We start from the raw sequence: 16,114 nt of genomic DNA, 5'->3' as shown, positions 1-16,114 counted from the left end.
TGCGAGTGTGTGGTGTGTAAACAGCAACTAGAAGTAGGGAGAGAGTGCCCGACGGGGCACTAGCATCATTACATGCATTGAAAGAGTTCATTCTCTTGCCGTGTGCTACGTCATCGAGAAGGATAAAAACATTGCTCTTCCTGCAGATGAAAACGCTCACTTGGATTTTGAGGTGAACGACAGAGGTGAGTCAAACTTTTTTCACTCAGAATAGCTTTAAAGTGAACACATTAGAAAATTCTTGAATCGACAATCAGTCCACAAATAGAATTCTTTCACGGCCATTTCATCAACGCAAAATAGATATTGTGTAATGTTACCAACTGTAGAAAAGGCATTTGCTTCCTTTTCGTTATCTGTTGCAAGGAGGGCACAGTAGATTAAAACGTTAGGCAGGAACAGTAGATAAGAACGTTAGACAGGAAGAAAGAAGATCTGATAACGCAATCCTGTTTAGAATGTCGATCATTTGATCTCTGTGTACAACGTGGGCGGATTTGATCCCAGCCAAAACGCGAGTAAAAGAATGTGACCGCATTTGAACTTAACAACCACCACGAGGCAAGTGATATTGTTGTAGAATAGCGATTTTGTCCGAAAGATGGCTGGCAGTAGATCGATCATCACTTTGACGAATTCTGATATCGGCCTAGAAATTTTCTTTTTTTTTTAGTTTGTTAACCTTTGTTCTATTCATTCTTCTCTGTATCGTCCCAAAGAATCAATTTTTAGAAAACTAACTTCATTTTATCGCCTTTTTTGTTTTCATGATCTTGTACAACTTGAAGAGGAATGCTTTCAACTTTCAACAGATATGAAAGGGGGGTGACATAGATGAGGCTCATGTTTTTATGAAATCACTACAGTGGCACCTTAGTACTTTCATAGATAAACAGTATCTGGTCCACAGTTGGTGTACTTTCGCTACACATTCAGATGCAGCTTTTCCGCCAGCTGCCACATATTTTAATGCGCGATGGAAATTGCCACGTTCGAATGTTACAGCGCGACAGTGGTCATACCCAATTCGATTGCCCCCTCGAAAGGCTGAAAATTGAGACTAGTGTAATGAAACTGGTTTGTATGAAGACGAGTAAACAGGTTTTCACCGACCAGAATTCTTAAGGAAATGATGTCATACCAGCGCATTAATTTTTAAGGAAACCTCACCCACGGCGTTGTGTCTTTGTTTGGTGTTAAAGTGATGTAAAATAATACGGAAACCCTTTTGTATAGCAGGTGCTGATCAGCAGTTGCTGCCAAGCGTTACGGACCTTGATATTTTGCCGGGAGAAGGAGAAGAGCAGTTTCATCCGACTGATGGTTCTATAAAAGAACAGCAACATAAAGAACCTTGAAGTTTCATGCATGGGTCTATTTCGTCGTTTTAAAATGACACCTATGAGGCGATGCGGTCTGTGGATGGTGGCTATTCAGGTGAGCAATATCTTTAATTGTAGCTAATTTGATGAAACGTTGTCTTTTCTTAGTAGTGGCCTCTCATCGGCCCTATGTGAACTAAGTTTCCGATCGTGTCCTATGAGGTCATGAGATAAGCTATCTTGTTAGTTCACCTACGAAATCTTACGAAGTTCACTAACAGATAACAAATGTAGCTAAATATTTGTGTAACTTTATCCCGTTGTTAGCTTTTCACTTTTTGCGATGGAATCATGTCAGCTCATTGCGTGCTAAGGTCCGTTTGAAAGAATCGGTTCGATTGACCAATAACTATAAAACTTTTTACGTTCTTAAAGCTCGTGTGTACTTGAAAAACCAAACAACCAACAAAACAGGAAAACAGAAATACCCGAAAGTAAACAGAGCATGTATGCCATCTTGTGACGGGAATTTGAGTAAAGGAAAAATGTGGGATTCGGCCTGTCCGGAAGAGGACCTTTCCGATGTGGGAAAACGAAAGCCTTCGTGACTGATTAGTCGTCTATATTTATATGTGCGCTGTACGATAGACACTCGTGACCCAAGCTTACTTCACAACAGCGTGGATAAGTCAATGTGGTGGACGTGACATTGTTCTCATAGGCACATGGGCTGCTCGGATGATCAATAAATCATCGTAGCCTGTCGTTCCGAATTCAAAGTTGCCAAACCAACTTTCTATATATAACTTGGATGAAAAAGCAAAAACAATTGCACAAAAAAATATGTTTCTGAAGAAGAAAACTAGGACGTGAATGAACTTTAGGGAACCGTGGCTTTTCCGAATGTCTTTCATAGTTTCTCCCTATTTCTCACATTCTTTTCCTCCGCCTAGCTCCTGATTTTGTTATTATTGGAAAGCACTCGCTGACGGCTCTCTGAAGCGTGGAAAACAAACATGAAGCCTGTTTTTATTATTTCAGTCTAATTGCCCTTAACAAGCTGTAAGATGTCAAACGCATTACTAGCCTAAAGCACGGCTCAGTCACCACCCAACTGGAAAACGTTCCTGGAAGGCGATCGATAAATAATCATATTATTTTGTTTTCGCTAGGTTGTGATGATCATTGGGATCATGAGCGTCTATACTTTGCAGCCCGGATGGCCAGTTTTGACATCGTTATACGCATCCGGGGAAGACTCCTACACGGACGTCATGGATCCCATAATTTTACCTGCGCTTCCCGAAATCTACACGCTGGTGGATGACGATCGACCGTATTTCACGCTCCTACCCAATGGATTCAGTTGCTTTACTGCCGGCACTGATTTGATGAAAAGCAGCACTTCCAGTTCTAATAGTTGCAACTGTTTGGCGGGCTATTACGGACGTGATTGTGGCATACCGGAACCCGTCTGGTACGCTTGTCAAGCATTAAACAATTGTACTGATTTCAAACCCCGGAAGACGCCACGTCGAATCATTCACGGGCTAAACATCAATCACGAACTCGAGTTCTTTCAAGTCCGGTTGGAAGAAGTGGGCGACGTGTTGGATGTTATCATCGTTGGCGAATCTAATCTAACTGCTGGAGGCGATCCGAGCCCTTTGTACTTGCTGCCGGAACTGCGCAGAGGGTACATGGGCGGTTTCCAGCACAAAATTATCCACGTCTTCATCGATCATTTCCCACCTGAAGGATTGACAGATGGATGGTTCGCAGACACGTTTATACGTGATTACATGGGACAGGAAGGCCTTAAACGCATCAAAGGTTGCTTCCTGTTTTGTTGTTTTTCAATTCATTTAATCTTATACGGATTTCTTTTTAAATATTTCCACGCGTTTAGGTATTCGAGATGAAGATTTGTTCCTGTTGCTAGATGCCGATGAGATTCCAGACCGGAATGTTTTACTCTTTTTGAAACTATACGATGGTTATCCGGAACCCATTGCCTTGACATTACGTTGGTCCATTTACGGTTTTTTTTGGAAACGTTCCGTCAGTGGATCGCCATTCGTTGAAGACGTGACACATATCTTGGCCATTTCTACAATGCGGATGATTCGTGAAGTTTATGATAACAAAGTAATGAGCCTCCGCCGTAATTACCTGACGACAGAGCCACTCTTAAGCCGAGTGAAAGCCTATATTCTCAACGGCCATTCGGTCATGGAATGGAATATCGGTCGTGTTGGAGCCTATGCCGGTTTCCATTGTTCTTGGTGCTATAATGCGGAAGGAATCAGACTCAAACTGACGTCGGCTCAAAAAGACGATAAACCACGTTGGGGTGATTACCCCGAAAAATTAGATCTCGGATACATAAACGGATTGATTCGCGATGGACGTTGGTTCGACAACACGAAGCCATTTTTCCTAGCCAAACCGGAAGAGGATCGTCTTTATGCCCCATCCTATATTTTAAAGCATAAAAATCGGTTCGGTTACCTGTTGAATCTTCCATCAGCTGGTAACAAAACGATACCTTCCTAATTTATTTGACGATCGTTTTGGAAACGCCGAAACACATTGTTTTTTTGCTATTTTTGATTTCGAGTGTGATTTTTTACAATATTCCATTTGCCGACGAAGCAGAGAAAGAAAAAATAAGTGTACCTTTGATTGGAGCCATTAGTCGGCTCTCTTTGGCATATGCTTGATATATTGTTGTCTGTTATTATTTTTTTTTTTTCTCAATAAGATATAAACTATTACGTTTTTTTTTTCAAGCTGCCGGTTTCAGCTGTGTTTCATTATGTTCGCAATCTACACAGCAGTACAGGAACCTCCTCCTCAGCGTTGCCTTTGTTGTCCTTGAGATGTTGCCAGAAAATTATCTCCTGCATTTCCTTTATGCACTGCTGCGTTCGAATATTCAGCGTGAGTTCATCATGGCGCCTGTTCTTTTATAAATCACAGAGAGAGAGAGAGGGAGGAAAAGAGAATGAAGAAGAAGCTAGAAAAATTGTTGGATTTCGAAAATCATTGTGAAATCCAATCAGCCCCTACAGCGCACCGCGTCTGAATTCATAAAGGCCCACAAAATTCGAGCGAACATAGTTAGCATAACAATGTGACAGAATTACGGTAACACAAAGTTGGCGCTATTCAGTTGAAAATTGTGTTAAAGTTTAACTTTGCGCTGGGAGGGGAATAAGAAAAACAAATTTGACAGGTCAAGGCTAACCCGTAGATTGATCTGAGATGTAGAGAAACGATACACGAGATTCAAGTCCTTGGAGCCCACAGGTAGAAGAACTATTGTCAACAAGAAAAACCAGTTGCCATCTCCGCCACACGGACCAAAAGGGAAAGCTTCACGTTATTTTTCTTTCTTTCATTTAATTTTTACTTTCAAAAGTTTTTTTTTTCTTTTATTCTAATGTCACGATAGCATGAAAATCGAAAGCGACGTAAGCGCCTCTATCGGGAATTATTATGTAGCTTCCCTGCGGGGTTCAACACATGAATAGCCAACGTTGAAGCTTTCAAAGCAGGTAATCGAGTACACAAGAAGACACAAATTAAAATCGTTCTGTTACAGCCAATACTTTCAAATTGAACCCGACGAACTGTCTTAAAATGCCTATGTTTCTCAACGAACAGTAACTTGAGGATTCTAAATGCATCGCAAGTCTCTTAAAAAAAAACACAGCATGTTTCGGGAGCGGCACTTGAATGTTTGGCATACGAAACGAAGGGAAACCTGCCCGAGACTGATTAGCATTCTACCGCCCACTTTTGCAGCAGAAATGTTTTTTCGTATGCTAGATGGAAAGTTTTTTGTTTTGTTCTATCGTGAATAATAACAATATGCCGGTAAACAAAAATAGGGGAATTCCACTGCCGGAAAACAAAAGAGAACTCTGGTGGCAATCTGTGAAAACAAAACTATCGGTAGTTTTTTATTTTTTACGTTTGTCTATTCCAAAACCACACAGCCAACAAGAGAAAAAGATGTCGGCCATTTCCCATCGGCTGGGAAAAAAGGGAAAGACAATAAAAAATATGTATCTGTTCTAAAGAAAACGTACTGCTGGCCCATTATCCAACCCAGACACTACGCCCGCAGGGTTTTTTCTTTCTTTTACAAGCGTATTTCCCACCGCCTTCTTCTTTGCCTTCCACTGTTCAAGTTCAAGGCCAAGAACAGCAGCGCCACCGCCAAAATCACCAAACAGCCAGTGTGTGTACTGAGTATTTATAATCCTAGCGAAAACAGCTTTATTATACCCTACTACGATTACGAGATCCATTTTTGTGTGTCTGTATCCCCTTGTAGAAAATGCATCTCTCTATTGTACAGAGAATAAAACATGTTTCGATGCAGTCTAGAGAAAAAATGTCGGTCTATCTCGTATTCGTTCCTAAACGTATGGCTCCGTGTATGGAAGTCCATGGCAACATCTCAAAGAAACTTGTATTTTTGTGTGTGTTTCCCATATGATTGCCGCCATGTTTGTTGCCAAGTGCAACCAGAAAGGGAGAGTGAATAAAAAAGGTGAAAATAAAAAAGCAAAAGTGATGATGAAGTAGACGCCGAAGGCAAAAATGGCAAGAAATAAAAGAAAGAAAACACGTCAGACAGGGATTTGGAATTGTAGACGAAAACGCGCGAAGTTACTGGGGTTCTTTGGAGGCAATCTTCGTTTCTTTTTCTACGTTATTTACGAACACAACAACTGGGAAAGAATTATAAAACTATCTTTTAAAAAAGGAACTAAAAAACATTGGCATGGACACGGATGTGGTTTTACACTTTTTTAACACAGAACGAAGGACAGGGGAAATGAAAGAAAATGCGGAATAAAAATAGAGAATAATAACAAACGAAATGGATGAAAGAAAGATGAAAGAGAAGAAGGCCCGAGGCAGGAGCCACCGACCGAAACAAAAGAACATCTTGCGAATTTGTGGGAAACGAAACACGTCAAGCGCCGTGCTGAAAGTACACAGAATTCAGTTTGACTGGTGTTTTCTTTTTCATTAGACTCGAATTAAACGTAAAATCCAAGATGCTGGCAACAACAAAAAAGAATGTTCCTGAAAATAGGGATTAAAAAAAAAAAGAGTGGCACCAAAAATGTAAATATCTTGTCTGGTAGCGCATGCCCCGTTTGGTGGCAGCACTTGCACTAGAGGGAAGGGGAAGCTTGGATCACCCGGCTCCGCAGTTCGAGAGTGTGTTCGAGAGCGACAGTGGCCCCCCAAGCTCAGGCCAGACTTGGTCACAAGAAAACAAAAGAGTCAGTTGAAAGTGATCGTTTTTGTTTAATATTAAGCTAAAAATTCAAATGAAATCACAGTGTACTAAACAAACTCGATACCAAAAGTGTTGTCATTAGCAATTTTTAGAAATTAACACGTAAAACAAACTTGTAAAGTGCCTATCGAGTTTTTCTTGTGTCGTAGCAGCAGCAGCCAATAAAGAAACAAAAATTTACTAGATCGCTGAATTGAATATTCATCAACAACATAATACCTAATACGTGATTTTACCAACATTGTTTGACTAATTGCGTGGTGAGTAGAAACTGACAACTAAATGGCTGGCTTTGAGTGCTGTCCAGAAAATTGAAGTTGCCATTATTTTGACATAACAACCTGTTGCCAACTTGAAAACAATCACATTAAACACAAACAAAAAGGAGTAAAGAACCTATTTGAAAATTGAATGAGTGAAGTGTTGTTGTGTGCGCTTTGGACCGACATTGATAAGATTAAGGAGACGACGAAACAATAAAAACAATTTCAACGTTTCGTGTTTTCTGAAGCAACTAGAGATAGCGAGAAGCTTCCGACGAGAAATGGAAAGCTGGGCAGAAGCTTTGGTAAGTAACAACAATCGGTACCTTTTCGACTTTTATGACGAGGCTTAAAAAAAGGGAACCCGACCCTTTAGCTCTTGAATCAGATAAGAATTTTTCGGGGTGAAGGTAGTGGGTAACTTGGTGCTCTTTGTCTGTTGTGTGAAAAAGATGGCCGCGAAGATATTACGTTAGACAATTTACCGTCCTTAAGAATTTATCCCTCGCTGTTTCCACTCTAGAAATGGCCATCGATTACTACCGTGAACTTGAACCTGATACAGTTTTCTGCCAGGACTAGTCACGTGTTCAGTATCTATCATGCCCCCCTCGTTCTCTCCGATTATTGATTTGTTTCGTTTTGTTTTTTATTTCCTCCTTCCTTTTAGAAAAAGGACAAAGTTTTCTTCTTGAAACAGATAAAGTCTTCACTAACAAAAGTTAGAAAACGTGAACAATGACGTCTAGTTTTCACTCGTGTCATTAAATTTGATAAGTCTAATGTTACCCTTTTTTTTTGTCTGTTTGACTACGGGTTGTTTTTCGACATTGTCAGCGTAAATTGAATAGATCCAAACGTAAAGTAACGTGATAATGGTGTAACAAAAGATAGCGTAGATCCCCATACAGTTCTTTTTGTTTTTAAATCTTTTGAATAACCGTCTGATAATATATTTTACGAGGTCAACAGGTAAGGTGTGTGATGCGTTTTTCGCTAGCAAATAAAAAAAAAAAGAGAGAGAAAACGACTAGACCAAAAGTCCGTCGTGCCTTTTGGTTTCAATCCCGCAGGCTATACCTATCTTCCTTATTTTGTTTGGTAGCTTAACAATAAAGCCGGCCGAGTTCTTGAAAACAAATGTCGGTGTAGCTCTTCGTTTCGCCTCGAGCAGTTGCGGTGAGGAAGTCATCTTTAATAGGAAAAAACAACAACAAGAAAATCAAGGTTACGGGAGCCTGTTCCGCTCCCTTAATGTTGATAGTGAACGCTCCGCTAGATTTGCAAAAAGTGAAAATGTCGAGTAGTAGTGGTAACATCTGTCATCTAGCGATGAATAGAAATTGTGATCACCAACCGGATAATGTAATAAATAGCCGCCGTGCGTTCAAAATCGACAGGTAATCCTATTGTCGACTAGCCAGAAGCCATAGCGAAATAGTTGGGTGCGCTATGCAAAGGTTAATTTAATCTTTGAGACGAGACGAGAATGGTCTGCCGTTTATTTTCGGTTGATACATTCGAGACGGCGAAATATTTTGCAATCCATCTTATAATGTAGCAGTGTCTGTGTTGCAGTCCCAACAAAACAATGGGGAATTTTAGCGAAAAAAAAAATATCTATTGCCTAAGAGACATGGTTGTTATATTTGCATGTCTGTTCCCTGCCTTTCCGTGATATTACAGCCCGTTGACGTGATGTTTTGTGCGTTGCCAAACTTCTTTCCCACCCATCATTTTTTTTTGTTTACGAAATGCTATCACTACCAAATGAACCCAACGTGGTGTGTACGTGCCCCAACGTCCTATCTAGATTCTTTTAGTCGAATTGTTGGTGCAAAACATTTCTCCGACAGATTTTTGTGGCACGATAGGTATACGCTAGCGCCATTTTGATTATCTATACGCGTTGTTGGTGGCACAATGAGCGTACAAATTCTCATCATCTGCCAAGATGATGACTTGCCAAATTAAAAATGAACACACTTAAAAAAAACGTTGTTTACTTGACTTGCTAGTCTCGTGATTTTGTTGATCTGATTTTTTGTTTTCCCTGTCATCTTTTTTTTGTGTTGCCAACCGCGTACCTGACGAACTAGTCCTCATCACGTTTAGACATTTCTCTTGTTTTGTTTTTTTTCTGGCGTGGATGATCAAACGCGTTCAAATTTGGAGTATATATATATATATATATATGAAATTGTCATTCCATGTCAGAAATATCTCCGAAAGGCATCTGCATTTCTAAAACGAAGGCACTGGAACAGGAAAAAAAAGTTATCCGATTGCGAAGACAGATGAGGTTCGTGAACTACAAAAATATATATTTTTTTTGGCTTTCGTTCTTCTTTTTTTTTCACGAAAAATAGATGCCGAGTCATGCCACGTGCGTTAGATTATAAGAGCTCTTGCTACCATAGAAAATAGTTTACCTACTTAAATGTAAATGAATTCAGGTTGAATGAATTATTTGACGGCCTAGGGCAGCTTATCTATTCCTGTTTCCACTATCACGATGATGGATCGGAGTAGGTCTTCTGTGCTGATGCAACCAAGTCATGGGTTCCCCTCTTTGCTCAAATATTTTTAGACTACCCAAAATAATCGAGCAATTTCCCTTTTTTAAGCAGAAATGTTTATTGAAATTCTGCTTACTCCATTACGAAACGAGAGCCTGAAAAATGTGCTGACTGAGTGTCGCTCATTCAACGTTTCTCTTACCGTAGATATGATGCAACGACGCGTCGATCCCGTACAATGTGCTGGCACCTGACTTTATTTCCACCTCCCCCCCCCATCTCTTTTTTTTTTTTTTAGGTCTCTAGGTCGTCGGGTACGACCGACGTTAGATGTATACTGACTCTATGGGGATAAGGGAAATAGTGAAAGGAGGGGGGGGGGTTGAAGAGGGGAGGAATGAGTCGTCGGTATTCAAGGGCGGCGATTATTGATCGTCTGTGTCGTCGACGCGAGCAAATCGTTGGTGGGGCCCTAAGATTCGAAGAAAAACCATTTGCTCAGACTGGTGAGAACAGTAAGCGATTCATCAGGAGTGTGTGTGTGTGTTTTCGATTGGTTTTGTTCCTCGTCGTTAGGTGCTGTTGATTGAGGAGGAAAAAAAAGACGAACAAAGCAGCACACGGTTTTGATTAGTGTTGCCGAATATGTGTTTTCTTTTTCTTCTTCTTTTGTGTGCGTGTTAACTACGGAATCTCGTAATGACTTGATATCTTGTTCTTGTGTTACGTAGGCCATGATGACAACGACGGAGCCACTTTTGCTCCGCTCGGAAGTCAAGAAGGAGGAGTCGGACCTCCATCACCACCACCACATGTGCGGAATGGACGACTGTTCGCCGGCCGATAGCTCGCTCTACTCACCCACCACTACTGGACTACAACTGGAGGTAATTTATATCCATTGTTCATTGCCCTCATTTGTCTTGTTAACGCGCACAATGAAAAAAAAAAAAGAAAAATCGGGAATCTTTTTTCAGCTCGCGATTTTTAGTGTTTGGAATAAAAAAGAAAACTCGTGCGCCTTTCTTGTTTAATCCAATAGTAAAACTTGTGTGTGTATGTGTGTGTGTGGTAGGTTATATAGACGGGGGAGTAGGGGACACTTACTAGCAAAGCGCTCAAGAATCCCCGGATTTGTTTTCTCTGATGTTTGTAAGGGCCTCGGTTTATTTTTAATCCGACAGCTGAGAAAGTTATTCCGCTCTTCTCTTTAGATGGAATTTTTCTAAAATTTAACAGAAGATCTTTGGGTTTTCTTCTATTTTATTTTCCGCCGAAAACAAAATGCCGTATATTCTCGTGACCAAGCAACTGAAAATAGCCGGAGGAGAAAAACAAAAAACAAAACATTGTAGAGAAAGGCCTTAGAAAAAGTCAGTGTTCGTTGGCCTCATTTGAATCGGAAAGTGACGCCTCCTCGCTCACGTCTTCTTGTGTTAATGTTCTCCCTGTATCGTTGCCTAGCGTGACTACCCACAACAGGCTTATCACCCGATATATGGATTCCTCCCTTTTTGTTTTATCCTTTCTCTTTTTCTCTCTTGAAAAAAACAAACAAAAAAACAAAACAAACAAAAAACAAACTTGTGAATACAAGAGTTAAATGTCATTTTGTATTGCGATGAACTACGCAGCTGGAATTAAGCCAAGAAGATGAGGCAGCCAGCGGAGGATTGGGCATCGCATCGGCCTTGACTGCCAATCGTAACGGATCCTATCAGTCGACGACGTCGCCATCGATCGCCCGTTCCCTCTCCAGTCCCGACGAGCTCCTGGACAGTCCTCCTCCTCCTCCGTCCGATCACCGCCGTTCCTCCATTACCGGCAAGCAGCAGCAACATTTCATCTGCTCGTCGACGACCAATCGAGGCGCCGCTTCGGCACCCAACAATTTGGCCGCACGGTCCATCCACCGCATCCAGGTTAGACTCTAGGATCGATTCCTTTTTCTGGGGTTGAAAAGAAACAAAAACAAACAAAAAAAAATTACATGTCGTCTGCCATTTCTTGGGTGGTGGAGTGGAGAGGGACGGTTGTGAGCACGGATCGATGTCCGACGAGTAGAGAAGTTGGGATCTCTTTTTTTTTTTTTTTTTTCTCGTGCGTATTTTCTGCCTCTAGACTGATGTTGTCCTCCATTGCACGTAACAAATTCCTTATTGGGCCATCGCCAAGACACGTGGATGTCTACTCACGAAATATCAAGACAGATGACTTTGGGAAAATCAAACTTTTTTTTTCTTGAGAATAGAATGAGTCAATCGTCATCGTGACGAGCACATGTCTCCGGCTAAATGTAGTTTTTTTTTAAGGGGAAAGGGGGGGGGGTAGTCGGTTACGTGATCAATTAAAATCCATTTACAGTTAATCATTCAATTGTCAACAGGTTTGTTTTTTTGTTTTTGTTTTTTGTTTTTATACCTTCCAAGAAGTAGTAGTATCCGTACGAATACAAACACGGCATGTCTGTTTGTTGTTACGTTAGATCATCGATCCGGAAACGCGAACGCCATCTTGGGTGTAGGGGCTCTTGGCAAGTTGCAGCGTGAATAATGGGTTCACGCTAACGAAGAACAATGGGGAGTTTTTTTTTTCAGGGTGGACTGTTAAATGGTCATTGGTTGAAAGAAAACACTCGAGAGAAATGTTGCGTTGTTTTGTGTGGGCCAATTTACACATTTTTGACAAGAAAGTGTTTACTTGTTTTGTAAAAACAAAAACAAGAGACGTAATTGTTGTTGTTGTTGTTGTTTGGTGGTTTTAGGAACCAAATTTAGCAGCCGAAGAGACTGACATTTCAACCGACATATCGCCCTTGTCGAATGGACTGTGCCGTTCGATCTCCCGTTCCTATTCGAGTCCAGAGCCAGAAGATGGTGCCGATTTGGATGGTAAACAGTACGTCCAATGTTCTTCCACAACGGCACCAGTTGCCGATGAGTTCCCCAATCGCCACCGAACAGCTCAGGTATTTATATGTGAATAACTTTCTGTTTTGTTTATTTTCTGTTTTACTTGGCCCCATATTCTTTTCTGAAATGGCATCTTTTAAAAAAACAAAACAAAAAACAACTGAGATCCAAAGTTGGAGCCTTCCCTATCTATTGGGGAAGGTGGGGATAGAAAAATGGTGTTTTGAGCTGTTTCCATGCGCTCGCCTGCCCGTCTTCTTCCTATTTTTAGATGGCATAATGTGAACGATGTAGTTTATTTGCTTGTCCCTATTGAGGCGAAATTCCTTCTCTAATATTAGGTGATGTCTTCATTTTCGTCACGTTAAACCAATGACCTTTCACACTTCATGTGCTTGTTAGCGGGGTGCATTTGAATATGAGGGAGGGTGCATCTTTGGACCGGTGACAATCGCTAATTGGCATTGTCCCGCTTGTGGCAACAGCAGCGTTCTCTCTTCCCTCCTCCATGAGTTGGGCAATCTCAGTATTCACAGTTACGTGTACATTGGGGTTTTATTTTTTTGCACTTTGTTTTCTGTTTTCTTCTGTATAGTTGGGTGTTCTAGAAAAAAAAATGAAAATGCAGTAATAATAAAAATAGTTGGATGAGAACCAGGAACTGGCAGCTGGATGATCATAACACACTACTTTCGGGGGGTGGGTGGGGATGTTTTGCCGATCGCTAGGACCTATTGTTTATTTTTAAGCATCTCTCTCGTCTTCGTTGTTTTCTTCCTAATGGTTCCCGACTTGTCTAAATAACATATTTGATTTCACAAACGCAGAACGATAATTTTAAAGACGAAGACGCTCCTAAACGGCTGTGCCTCGTATGCGGCGATGTGGCGTCGGGTTTCCACTACGGAGTAGCCTCGTGCGAGGCGTGTAAAGCCTTTTTCAAACGAACCATCCAAGGTAATATTACCTCATTCTAGTCTTCACTTTTTTCGTGTGTCCATCACTCCCTCGTTAAAGCTCTGATTACGAGCCGAAGAGGATCATCTTTTATTTTCATCCGAGTAGCTTTTACTCGTCTTCGTTAGCTTTAAATACAGCAAACAAAAGCTGCGTGAGATGAGCTTCGATTGTTGCCGGAGACTATCCGCTCTGTTTTATGTATTCGAAGCGAGCAAATAGAATAAGTTTGTACAGTTCGATTTTCGATGAAGAAATTAAAAAAGAAATAGGAAAAATCTCATGATGAGTTTTTTTTGGGGGGGGTCCTCGTTTGCAGGGAACATCGAATACACGTGCCCGGCCTCGAACGATTGCGAGATCAATAAACGCCGGAGGAAGGCCTGCCAGGCCTGCCGTTTCCAGAAATGCATCCGGATGGGCATGCTGAAGGAGGGCGTCAGGCTGGATCGCGTTCGCGGTGGAAGGCAAAAGTACCGGCGCGTGACGCCGTACACAACAACCCCAACTTCGGCCAATTCTGGAACGCATGCCGGATCGACCGATACCAACAACGTCAATCCCCACCCCGTCAAGAAAGTATCGCTCGAAGGTATAAAGTCGATATTGCGATCAATGTTCCGTGAACAAGTTGTATTCACGATGCCCCTCGCGTTTTTTTTTCTTCTTCTCTTCATTTAATGCAATTCCAGATAATAAAATTCTGAGTACGTTGGGACAGTGTGAGCCCGAAATGTTGACGACGATCGACATGATATGGCCCGAAGGCGAGGCTTCCAGTATGGAACCTTCCTTGCGGATCCTTTGTACGTTGAGCGAATTGTACGACAGAGAATTGGTTGCTGCCATTGGCTGGGCTAAACAAATTCCAGGTGAAATATATTCAATATTTTTTTTCCTTGGGGGGGGGGGGGGGGGGCTTGCCTAGCGATTGACGTGTCCAGAATACTTGCAGCCTTCTGAATCCAATTTCGTTTTTTTTTTTTTTTTTCTAATGGAAAATTGTCTTCTCTGATAAAACACGGACAGGATTCCTGGAAATGCCTCTCAACGATCAGATGAGGCTGTTGCAGACGAGCTGGCCGGAAGTACTGAGCCTGTCGCTGGCCTTCCGCTCCATCCCGATGAACAGTACCAATCCGAAATTGCAATGGTCGGCTGACTTTAGCATGAACGAAAAGGAAGCACGCGAATGCGGCATGGAAGAGCTCTTTTTCCAGGTTAGTTTCCATCGCATGAAATCTCTTTTCCCAACGCACGCACCCTTAAAAGAAAAAGAATGAAAAAAATAATGTATATAATATATATTTTTGCTTTTCATTTCACGCAGTGCGTGCAAATAGCCCAGAGACTAGAACAGTTATCCGTGACCCGTGAAGAGTATTACCTCTTGAAGGCTCTAGTGCTGGTCAACTGTGACGTTCGAGTGGAGAGCATGACACACGTGAAGAAGTTGAGGGAAACCGTCCTAGCTGCCCTAGCCGATTGTTCGACTGCTTTACGGTATTGAACTTACGAAATTTGTTTTGATTTAGCATACGTAATTGATGTTTGGCATTGGCATTTTTGCAGACAAGGAAATGGAGCCAACCAGCAAATGCAGCATTTGCTGCTTTGCATGCCGTGCATACGGCAAGTTGATAGCTTGTTGCGACGATTCTGGGCACTTGTCCGGCGTGACGCACGAGTTCCAATGAACAAACTCTTTTTGGAAATGTTGGAATCACCCTTGAGATGAACGGATTTTGTCGGAGGTCCAAAACAAGTCGAAAGCATAAGAAAGAGGGAAATGAAAAAAAAACACCCACGATAACTTCCCTCTACATAATCATGGTGTTATCCTTTTTTCTAAACGAAAAAGGATAGAAAAGACAAAAAAAAAATGTATAGTTTATATATACACTTTCGCATGTTTACAGCAAGACATATACACACACATACACACAAATGTTGTTACCCCTTCCCCCCTGTTGTTGCTGTTTTGGGGAGCAATATCTTCATGAGTGTTGCACGCACAGATGCACTTGCTTCGTGCCGGTCTCTCACTTCATGTCTGTGTGTAAATACCTTTGAGCTCTGCGGCGCGTTCTCAAAAAAAAGTAAAAAAAAAAATTATTAATAATAATTACATGTGATGGTAAACAAACGTTGTTTAATCTGCAACAAATAATAATAGAAAAAAAAAATAATAATAAAAAAATCAACCCAGCATCTCCCTTGCATCGACAAATACTGAAACCAATCATCATGACACCACCCATATATCCCCCCACCACCTGAAATTGTTGGCGCTATACAATAATGAAGTTATTACCACGGGCTATGCAACAGTGACTGATCTGACTGATTTCCCCTTTTTCTATTTTTTACACTCGTGTATCTTGGTTGTTTCAAAAATCACCCTTTTCGACTCTCTTTATAATGCGTCTATTTATTTTATACCACATTTATGCAGTTGTGTGAGTGTATGTGTGTGTGTGTGTGGGTTTTATTTAAATACTGTCGTAGTCGAAATCGTTGCGCGTGCTTTAAACTTTCATTTTTTTTTCTCACCTTCATCTCATCATAATAAAAATGTGAAATATTCAAGGAAATAAGGAAAAAAATAAGGCGCCGTCCGTCTTCTCTCTCCCTGTCGTTTTGACTATTTGTTTGTGTTTCTTCTTGTTTTTATTTGGATTTAAAAAAAAAATTGATGTTGTGTGGATGAATTGAGAATTATTTGTGTTTCACAGCCTCGTCATTTGTTATTTTCCTTACAGAAAACTGCTGAAGCCTGAGGGAATCGTGAATTTCATTTGGGGTGGGCGGTCTG

General features: G+C 41.2%; 2 protein-coding genes across 4 annotated transcripts; both read left to right on the top strand.

The window, feature by feature from the left end:
• Positions 1 to 36: 36 nt before the first annotated feature.
• LOC130685432 (beta-1,4-mannosyl-glycoprotein 4-beta-N-acetylglucosaminyltransferase-like) lies at positions 37 to 4,316 on the top strand. 2 transcript variants are annotated; one of them, XM_057508728.2, is made up of 4 exons: positions 37 to 185; positions 1,237 to 1,437; positions 2,495 to 3,155; positions 3,232 to 4,316. In XM_057508728.2, the coding sequence occupies exons 2-4, from the start codon at positions 1,369 to 1,371 to the stop codon at positions 3,876 to 3,878; spliced, it is 1,377 nt and encodes a 458-aa protein (XP_057364711.1). In that variant the 5' UTR covers positions 37 to 185; positions 1,237 to 1,368; the 3' UTR covers positions 3,879 to 4,316. The 2 variants fall into 2 exon arrangements, with proteins under 2 accessions (XP_057364711.1, XP_057364712.1); XM_057508729.2 differs by having other exon boundaries at positions 48 to 185; positions 1,240 to 1,437.
• Positions 4,317 to 6,567: 2,251 nt separating this feature from the next.
• LOC130685406 (steroid hormone receptor ERR1-like) lies at positions 6,568 to 15,902 on the top strand. 2 transcript variants are annotated; one of them, XM_057508699.2, is made up of 10 exons: positions 6,568 to 7,216; positions 10,162 to 10,317; positions 11,065 to 11,352; positions 12,195 to 12,398; positions 13,170 to 13,299; positions 13,619 to 13,891; positions 13,992 to 14,171; positions 14,329 to 14,519; positions 14,630 to 14,802; positions 14,872 to 15,902. In XM_057508699.2, exons 1-10 carry the CDS (start codon positions 7,193 to 7,195, stop codon positions 15,035 to 15,037), a joined length of 1,785 nt encoding a protein of 594 aa, XP_057364682.1. In that variant the 5' UTR covers positions 6,568 to 7,192; the 3' UTR covers positions 15,038 to 15,902. The 2 variants fall into 2 exon arrangements, with proteins under 2 accessions (XP_057364682.1, XP_057364683.1); XM_057508700.2 differs by lacking the exon at positions 11,065 to 11,352 and having other exon boundaries at positions 6,569 to 7,216.
• Positions 15,903 to 16,114: the final 212 nt, after the last annotated feature.

Source organism: Daphnia carinata, chromosome 3 (genome assembly GCF_022539665.2).
Source record: "Daphnia carinata strain CSIRO-1 chromosome 3, CSIRO_AGI_Dcar_HiC_V3, whole genome shotgun sequence".
Taxonomy (NCBI): Eukaryota; Metazoa; Arthropoda; class Branchiopoda; order Diplostraca; family Daphniidae; genus Daphnia; species Daphnia carinata.
The sequence above is the reverse complement of the archived record's forward strand: the minus strand, read 5'-3'. Positions and strand labels throughout refer to the sequence as shown.

Excerpts from the sequence above, each read along its gene's own strand:
- LOC130685406 (XM_057508699.2), top strand. The coding sequence starts at position 7,193 with ATGGAAAGCTGGGCAGAAGCTTTG. Across the intron at positions 7,217-10,161 it reads AAAGCTGGGCAGAAGCTTTG|GCCATGATGACAACGACGGA; the intron begins GTAAGTAACAAC and ends TGTGTTACGTAG. Across the intron at positions 13,892-13,991 it reads CAAGAAAGTATCGCTCGAAG|ATAATAAAATTCTGAGTACG; the intron begins GTATAAAGTCGA and ends ATGCAATTCCAG.
- LOC130685432 (XM_057508728.2), top strand. The coding sequence starts at position 1,369 with ATGGGTCTATTTCGTCGTTTTAAAATGACACCTATGAGGCGATGCGGT. Across the intron at positions 1,438-2,494 it reads TGTGGATGGTGGCTATTCAG|GTTGTGATGATCATTGGGAT; the intron begins GTGAGCAATATC and ends TGTTTTCGCTAG. Across the intron at positions 3,156-3,231 it reads AGGCCTTAAACGCATCAAAG|GTATTCGAGATGAAGATTTG; the intron begins GTTGCTTCCTGT and ends CCACGCGTTTAG.